The sequence below is a fragment of the Echinops telfairi genome, unplaced genomic scaffold, assembly GCF_000313985.2.
Source record: "Echinops telfairi isolate 266 unplaced genomic scaffold, ASM31398v2 ScPeMD7_41;HRSCAF=154, whole genome shotgun sequence".
Taxonomy (NCBI): domain Eukaryota; kingdom Metazoa; phylum Chordata; class Mammalia; order Afrosoricida; family Tenrecidae; genus Echinops; species Echinops telfairi.
The window spans coordinates 3008665-3017536 of record NW_022103939.1 but is presented as its reverse complement, the minus strand read 5'-3'; the positions used below and the strand labels follow the sequence as shown (position 1 = coordinate 3017536).

Here is an 8872-nt window from a genome sequence, read left to right as displayed (position 1 = left end):
TTAGTGCCCCCAGATCTGTGAGCTCCCTTGCTTCACCTTTAAACATTGGCATAAACATTGTAGTTACATAAGTAAGTCTAGCCATGTGAAATGTGTAGGCTACAGGACAAGTTTACAGCTCTTATTCGTGAGTGAATAGGAATTGTGTACATTCTCCACTCTCATTTATTAATAACATTTTATTTCCGGTCTGTATGCCTGAATGGATTTCACAAGACATTGCATATTTCTCAAATATATATTGGTGTCTTATTGACTTTCTTTTTAGCTGATTGCAAATTTCTTTGCTGAATCCATTAAGGCTATGCTCGCACCTCCCTACAAGACTCTATGTGGGGTTCCTGACAACAATTATGAGTGCTCAGAAAATCGTTCTCAGTACAAGTGTTATATTGTTGCCTATTGATTCATCAAAAGTTCAAAATACTCATACATGAGAGGGGGAAGAGAAATCAAGGGGTCTGAGAAGGATAGACTATTGGGGTTGAATGTAAAGTTTATGTAATTTCCCACTCAAGTTACAATTAAACAAAGAAAGGATGAAGAGGTACAAAAAGTTTCTCGAGAAATATGAAACCTCTATTATGACAGCTGTCACTGTCAATACTGTGGATATGCAAAAAAGAAAATGTTTGTTCTCCACGTTAAAATGAACATTTAGAAGTAGAGATACACATGTCAACAATATTATCATAATCTAATATAAATGAAAGTTTTAATTCATATAGGTAGAGTTACCATATTTATATTAAGGATGGTCAATTTTACTTGAGGATATAGGAATCAAGATGAAAGCCATTGCTAGTTTAGTTGTTTCTTAGGGTCAACTTCAGTCTTACCAGCTGGGCAGAGTGGGAAAGCAAAGTGCGCTGAAATTGGGTTATAGTGGATGATGTAAATCCACTGCATATATTTGATCCAAATCTGTGTTCACATGAGTATTTTGAAATTAGCCAAGATGGAAGTATTTACACAGCAAAAGTTAGCAAACACTTCAAAGTAGAGATTTAACATACGTATTTTATGTAGAGCTGGTTGCTAAACAATGGCTAGCACATTGGAGAAAGTCATTTCATGAAAGAGTAGTACACATATGTAAAGGCAAAACGCTGAAAATGAGATGTTCGTAACATATCCCAGTCTCTAGGGGAAACATAAGTCTTCCCCAACTATGTCATGTTACCAAAAATGATAAAGTACTCTGACAGGTCAGGATGGACCTGCAGATACACCCCCAGCTCTCCCTTTAGAGGGAGAAGTTGCTGCCTTCACCCTCGGGCGTTCTCTTTGTGAAGATTTTTCAGTGGTTGACCCCTTTCTAGGATTAGCTCAGCTGCAGGAATCTATCATGACCAAGATAGGATCATCCCGCTAGTTCTTCTTCTTTGTAATCCCTTTATTAGGGGCTCATACGACTCTTATCACAATCCATACACACACCAATTGTGTAAAGCACGTTTGTACATTCATTGCCCTCAACACTCTCAAAACATTTGCTCTCCACCTAAGTCCCTGGCATCAGGTCCTCATTTTTTCCCCTCCCTCCCTGCTCCGCCCTCTCTCATGAGCCCTTGATAATTTATAAATTATTATTTTGTCCTATCTTGCCCTGTCTGACGTCTCCCTTCACCCACTTTTCTGTTGTCCGTCCCCCAGGGAGGAGGTCACATGTAGATCCTTGTAATCGGTTCCCACTAGTTCTTATCGAATGACTTGTGATGTACATGCATACAAGGATTTTAGTCTAGAGCAGGGCACTTTGAGATCTGTGGGGAAAAGGTCCCAATGGATTCTTTCTCTTAATGAGTAAAAATAACATGACAAGGGTCTAATACTGCAGAGGAACAGAGCATTATTCAGGAAATAGAAAGAGAAACCTTGTTTGCTGAGCTCTAAAGCAATGTAATCACGTCTCTTCTTGCAGCTTTCTAGTTCTAGATTTTTATATAATTTCATATGATAATGGATCACTTGCAAGCAAAGTTTCTGAGAGGCTTTTTTTCCCAGGGAATAAGGAGGATCTTTTCTGGAATGAGCTGATTTATTAAGATGAAGTGCACACACAGTTGTTCTGCAAAACTGAGTCAGCTGTGAAAGTTTCTGGGGTGCTGAGCGGGACTCATTATGAGATGTGGCACTTGCCTGGGCTCCTGTCTGCTGTGAGCAGCCCACCTCTCCCCTCTACACCAGACAATGAGCTGGGATTTTGCTTGGGCACACTGGGTTTCCTACAAAACAAATTAGAGACCTGTTAGACAGTCTGTTCCAAGATGTGGGTTTGTTTACTCTTGGGTGGTCAGCAGCCCTGGCTGCCTGCAATTATCCCTTGTGTGAACTCTGAGATGATGTAGCTGGGCGCTTCTGGCTTACCCCACTCTCAAATTCAGCTGGAGAATTTTCTCTCCAGAACTCCCTGCACTGCTGGTGGAGGCTGTCACCAGGCTTTCTTCACAGCTCAACCCTTTTTGTGTTTAGTTTAGTTCCATTGTAAGTATACTGCTCTCATGCTCTATTTAAAGGTGCTTTCTCAGTGCTCTTAATAAACAGATTGCTCACTGAATTATATCATAGATTATGCTTCATAAAACACTGGTTCTCAAAATACCTATGATATGAATGAAGGGTCAAATAAAACTTTCAACTCCCTTTTGCAGGTGTGCAGGTGAATGGAACGAGATAAGAATACAAGAGAAGCCAAGTTACTATTCTTTTTTTTTTTCACAAGAATAAACCGTGCATTCATTTATTATTTTTGTGTTGAGTCCATCCCCACTTATGGAGACCACATGTGGGCCGAGCAGAATCGCTCCACAGGGTTTCCAAGCTGGCACCTTTCAGAAGTAGATTGTTAGGTGCCTTTAGGTGGGTGTACACGTCCCATCTTCCAGACAGTAGTTGAGTGTTTTCCTGTTTGCACAGGAATGGAAACGCTTTGCTACTCTGGGTCCTTTGTTAAAGCTTTGAACATAAGGACAAAAGGGGTCTTGGAGGTGCTTACTTGGTGAGATAGTTAAGGTTTATTATGTCAACCTGGCCAATGAACGCATGTGGGGTTCATTGAAGGGAGGAGAGATAAATGGCCCGGTGAGCCTTGCCTTTCTTGCTCTCTGATCTCCTATTCTCTGATGGTCAGACCAGTGTGTGGCTGCCTTAGCTAGTTCTTTGCCTTAGCTGGCAAGGCTCACTTCCGGCAAGACATCCCTGAGAAGAAGCCACATGGATCTACCCAGATGCAGCTCTGGGTGCTGGAGCAGCTGCGTGGAGATCCCTGCCAGCGCTGAGATGCTTACATGTTCACAGATTTGACTTTCCTCCTGCAGTCAGCATCATTGCATGTGTTTTGTGAGATTGAGGAGTTCTTTGTAGATTGGTGTCAGACATATGGGCTAATGTCAGACTTATGGGCTTGGACAGCACTAGGTTGAGATGTTTTCTTAATGTACACTTACCCTTTATATAGAACTCTCTCTTATATACATATGAGTTTCTGTGGATTTGTTTCTCTAGTCTACCCAGACTAACACATTGGTTACTGAGAATAACATATTTTATATACACCTGAGACCAAATTCTTGCTTTATATGCTATTTGTGAAGGAGTCTTGGTATCACAATGGGTTAAGTGTTGGTCTACCAGGCAAAATGAGACATTTCTGTTCACAAGATTTATAGTCTTGGAAACGCTATGCAGCAGTTCTGCTTTGTGCTACAGGGTTTCTCTGACTCTGAATTGACTCAGAGCACAACAGTATGTCTCATTATTTTCTATGATTTAGGTTTAAAAAGTTATGTCTCATTGGTATTTTAATGGAAATGACTTGATGTAGAATTGAGGAATGCAATCTGGGATTGATGTATCTGAGAAGTATTTTGCATGGTGCATATAGAGATGTTGACTGATTTTGTTATGAGTTATGGGGGGGAAAGAATTGATCTTGTGAAATATCACCAATAAAAAATAGAAGAATTTGCTACTAATGAAAGGTGAAGAGTAGTGGAGAAGGAGCCCAAGCAAAGCTGTAAATTTTATCTTAAACAAAACATGATTTGTCAATATCCTCTCCCTCTCATATCTAGTACCAGTGTAGTTTGGGAATGAATAGATACAATTTCCTTTAGAATTGCACTCTTAAAAACGTATTCCTTTTCCAGTGGGAATATGAGAGTGTGACTCTTCTTTTCTGTTTCACCTTTGTCTTGTTAAAAATGTAACCTAAACACACACCTAGACACACGTTGCTGTTGAATTAACTCTGACTCAGAGTGATCTTGGAGAACAGAAATAGAACTCTGCAATATGATTTCTAAGGCAGCGATCTTCAGTGAAGCAGACTGCTGTATATTTCTCCTGCTGAGTGGCTGTGGTGTTTGAACCACCAACTTCTCTGTTAGCAGCCAAACACATCACCCCAACCCCATCAGGGCTTCTTTCCTTTGTCTCAGCTCAGAATTTCCCTTTTAAAGATGAAATGATGCTACAGTTTGAAAAGGACTTGTTGCTGGGGGAAGATGTGGAATGTTCACCTTCCTGTTGAGTGGCTGGTGAATATAGCATGTTGTAAATATAGAGTATAATAAATAAGTATGTCCAATATCTCTATTGTTTGTGATTTTTGTCATTAGCACTATGTTTAAACATTTACTTTGCTAAATATTTTTTCATTCTTTATGCCAGCTCAAAAAGGTGTGCTTCTTTATTCCTGAGAGTTGAGAAAATATACTCTAAAGACTGATGAAATATTTGAACTTTACACAGCCAATAACTGGTGTATCTGTTTATTCAGAGCATAAACTTTTTCTTCTGCAATTTTCTGATGAACCAAGACTACTGTTTTCTCTATCAAATAAGAAATGTATCCCAGTTGCTGTTGTAAGGTGGACTGGATAGAAACACCTCTTGTCCCTGGTCAGGAGCGTTAACTCTGATGGTAGTCGCATCATTTATCCTCTCAGGAGGTTGTTCTGAGACAAAACCTAGTCTTGAGGGAACAGACTAGTCAAGAGAGAACAGAGAGCAGTTAAAGCCCTGAAGTTCAGTGCAAATAAAGCTCCTTACTGGATAGAGTCAAGGATGCTGAAAGCAAAAGGAGCCCCCTCTTGGCTCTAGAGACACTGAAGGAGAGACTGATGCCTCACGTAAGACCCCTATGGGTCTTTGAAGGACTGTGCTTTTTTCTACTTCTTTCCTTTTGTTCAGTGCCTTCCACTGCTTACAAGAAATACCCCGTCTTGGTGGACTGGAAAATCAGGCAACCTGCAGGAAGAGCAATGACTATCCGCCCTGGTGGATGTGGTTTTGCCTGAAGGAAGACGTGGTAGTGAGAAGACTGGGTAAGGAACTGCATTTGACAGCAGGTCATCTCTGAGGTACTGTGAAGTGGGAAGGTAGAGTCCAGGGGAAGGATTGATAGTTGTACATGTGAACTTATTACTCCAGGACAGATTGGAGGTACAGATTGCTATTCCTCTAAGTGAACCAAGCTTGCACCCTCAAAGACTGCCCAGAAGATCTCTGGAATGTCCTTGTGATCTACTTTACAGGTAGAGGTAGTACCTATGATGTAGAGGTAGTGCCTATATGAGAATCCACTGACAAAAATCCTCTCTCTTTGAAAACATTCCTCTCTGATATTAATTAAAATGATGACAATCATCTAATAATGTTGATGATGGCTTGGGTTCCTCCTCTATCTCATCCTCATCTGTATCATAAACACTTAGCAATATTATGATTGTAACAGGAAATTAAGCAAGATGATTCTCCTGTGGATCCTTTAAAGTAACAAGTAATAACTTGAGCATGCTAGATCATACCAGCCTTTATGTTACTGTGTACATAGCCGATGGGTTTTAGATGTGGATTGCTTCAGTTTCTTAATTTTGCTTCACGAAATCCCAAGTATCTTCTATATTAGACAATGTATAAATCACTTTATTTTTTTCTTGAATGTGTTATTTACCAAGACACAAAACAAACCAGTTGCCTTTTAGTAAATTCTGACTCATAGTGTCCACACATGACAGAGAAGAACTGCCCCCTAGGGTTTCCAAAGCTGCAGTCTCAACAGAACCAGAGTGCCTCCCCCTATTTCCCCAGCAGAAGGACTGATGTGTTCGAATAGCTGAGCTTTCACTGAGAAGCCGTATTTGACCTACTCGTTCTGGATACTACTTCTATCATTCTTCTTCTTCATGAATTCATAGTTACTTCTTCCTCTTACATTCCTTACAGTCTAGTCCATGTATACAAGGCACACATACACACACGGCCTTGTTTTTTCTCTTTCCTTCTTTTTGCCTATGCAGATGTATTGATGTTGCCTCCTCTTCTTGTTCTATTAGACATTCTTCAAAATTCTCTGTTAGTGGGATTAATTTCCCTTCTAGCAATCTATTGACATCAATATCTCAAATTTAACATTGCTAAAATGAATTAATTTTGTATGCAGGTTTAAAAAATTTTCAATGAAGACCTCCTGCATAATTTTGTTTTTGCATTTGTTTAGAAAAAAAAAAAAAGCAAAAATGTACCAAATAATTGAAACTATTCAATTCAGGATTGAAGTTATTCAATCCTGGGTTCATTTCTTTTTCTAATTGCTAACACATTATCATTGGCCAATGTCTGTGGTATTTTCTTCTCCCTAAATTATATATCTATTGATCTTTCTTCACTCTCACTGTTAACTTTATCTTTCTTTTAAAATTTTAATTATTGTAATAACCTACTAAAGAGATCCCCTCCTATCTTTAGTATCAACCTTTAGACTATTCTTAACATTGGATATACTTTTATATTAATACAATATAAATCTGGTCAAGCTATTCACTTTTTATGAAAGTAAAAATGTATAATGATGTATAATGTATATGAATATATAATGAACGTATAATGATTACCTTTGTCCTCTAAGACTTCGTACAATATAGTTACATTGGGACACATGTCTCTTTAGAAAATCTGGTCCCATTTTAATCTGACTTTGCTCCATCAACCAAAGAGCCACTCCACCCTATTACTTTGCTAAATTATGTTTGATTACAATTGATATTCTCACTGAACACCTTTGCCCATCTTGTTAGATGTTAATCATCACCCAGCCAAGCCTTTTGTTCCAATCTAGTTTGTTGTTTGAGAGCTAGCTCACGAATAGTTAACAATCAATCTTCTCTAACTTGCATGAGTCAGATTAATTTCCTGTAAAGTATTTTTATAGCACCTTGTATAAAAATAATACTTTATATCAATGTACATTTTCTATAAAATGTAAGTTTCTTTATTAAGGTTTTATTAAAATGTAAGTATTTGAAGGCATTTCTTACACATTTCTGTACTTTGTAGTATTACCTGATTTATTTTGGCAAAATAAGTTCTCAATAGATGCTTGTGCAATGAACATATAATAGATTGTTTCATAAATTCTTAAATAAGGTGGTAAATATAGATCATGGTTACATGTAATTATATATATATATAATATAATATATATATAATAATAATGGGTGAATCATTAAAAACAAGCATAGATCAGCATATATGAAAGCATTGCTTCTTGATATTGTGATGACTTTTTTCTTATTGTTCTATGTTCTTGTCTCACCATGTAGACTGAGGTTGCCTTCATCAGCAACATGTCTGTTTTCAACAGTTCTGGCCTATATCCCCGCTTCCTCCTGACAGGCTTCTCAGGCCTTGAAAATGCATACAGTTTGATTTCCCTTCCTATCTTCTTGGTTTATGCCACCTCCATTGCAGGGAACATCACCATCCTCTTTATCATCAGAACTGAGTCTTCTCTCCACCAACCAATGTACTACTTTCTATCCATGCTGGCATTCACTGACTTGGGTCTGTCCACTACTACCTGGCCTACCATGTTCAGTGTCTTCTGGTTTCACGTCCGGGATATTCCCTTTGATGCCTGTCTGGTCCAAATGTACTTCATTCATGTTTTCTCCATTATTGAATCAGCTGTGTTGTTGGCCATGGCCTTTGATCGATTTATAGCAATCAGAGAGCCCCTGCGATATGCAACCATTCTAACCAATAATGTAATCATTGGCATTGGGTTGTTAATTGCTGGAAGGGCCCTGGCTCTGGTTTTTCCAGCTTCCTTTTTCCTGAAGAGGCTTCACTATCGTGCTGTCAATATTCTCTCCTATCCCTTCTGTCTACACCAGGACCTCATAAAAACCACGGTCTCCAGCCGCAGGATCAGCAGCATCTATGGCCTTATGGTGGTCATCTGTTCCATGGGACTTGATTCCGTGCTCCTCCTCCTCTCCTATCTCCTCATCCTTGGCACAGTGCTCAGTATAGCTTCCAAGTCAGAGAGAATCAAAGCCCTCAATACCTGCATATCCCACATCTGTGCTGTACTCACCTTTTACACACCTATGATTGGGCTATCTATGATCCGCCGCTATGGGCAAAATGCTTCTCCAATTGTCCATGTACTCATGGCCAATGTTTACTTGTTGGTCCCACCCCTCATGAATCCGATTGTCTATAGTGTCAAGACCAAGCAGATTCGTGACCGAGTCCTTAAAAAGTTCAAGAAACAGAAAGTGTAGTTAAAAAGAAAGCCTGTGAAGAAAATTTCTTTCCCTATTATGTTTTTTGAGATACAGTGAACTGATAATAATATAGAATTTTAGCAATATTTTGCCTTTGAAATACTGGAGCCAAATCTCCAGAATAATAAATTTAGAGGAATTCTGTTTACATTAAGAATCATGAGAATTTTGAATCAGATATTGGTGATGGCTGCACAGCATTATGAAATATCAATGTTACTGAATTGTACATGTGAAAAAGATGGAACTAGCAAGGTTTTGTTTTTTATATTTTATCATAATAAAAATAAATCTTA

The 8872-nt window shown here is 38.7% G+C and overlaps 1 protein-coding gene across 1 annotated transcript; it reads left to right on the top strand.

Moving 5' to 3' along the window:
• Positions 1-7631: 7631 nt before the first annotated feature.
• On the top strand, positions 7632-8573 carry LOC101642122 (olfactory receptor 51G2-like). The gene has a single exon (XM_004717473.1). It carries the CDS (start codon positions 7632-7634, stop codon positions 8571-8573), a length of 942 nt encoding a protein of 313 aa, XP_004717530.1.
• Positions 8574-8872: the final 299 nt, after the last annotated feature.

Coding starts and splice junctions, on each gene's coding strand:
- LOC101642122 (XM_004717473.1), top strand. CDS start 7,632: ATGTCTGTTTTCAACAGTTCTGGCCTATATCCCCGCTTCCTCCTGACA.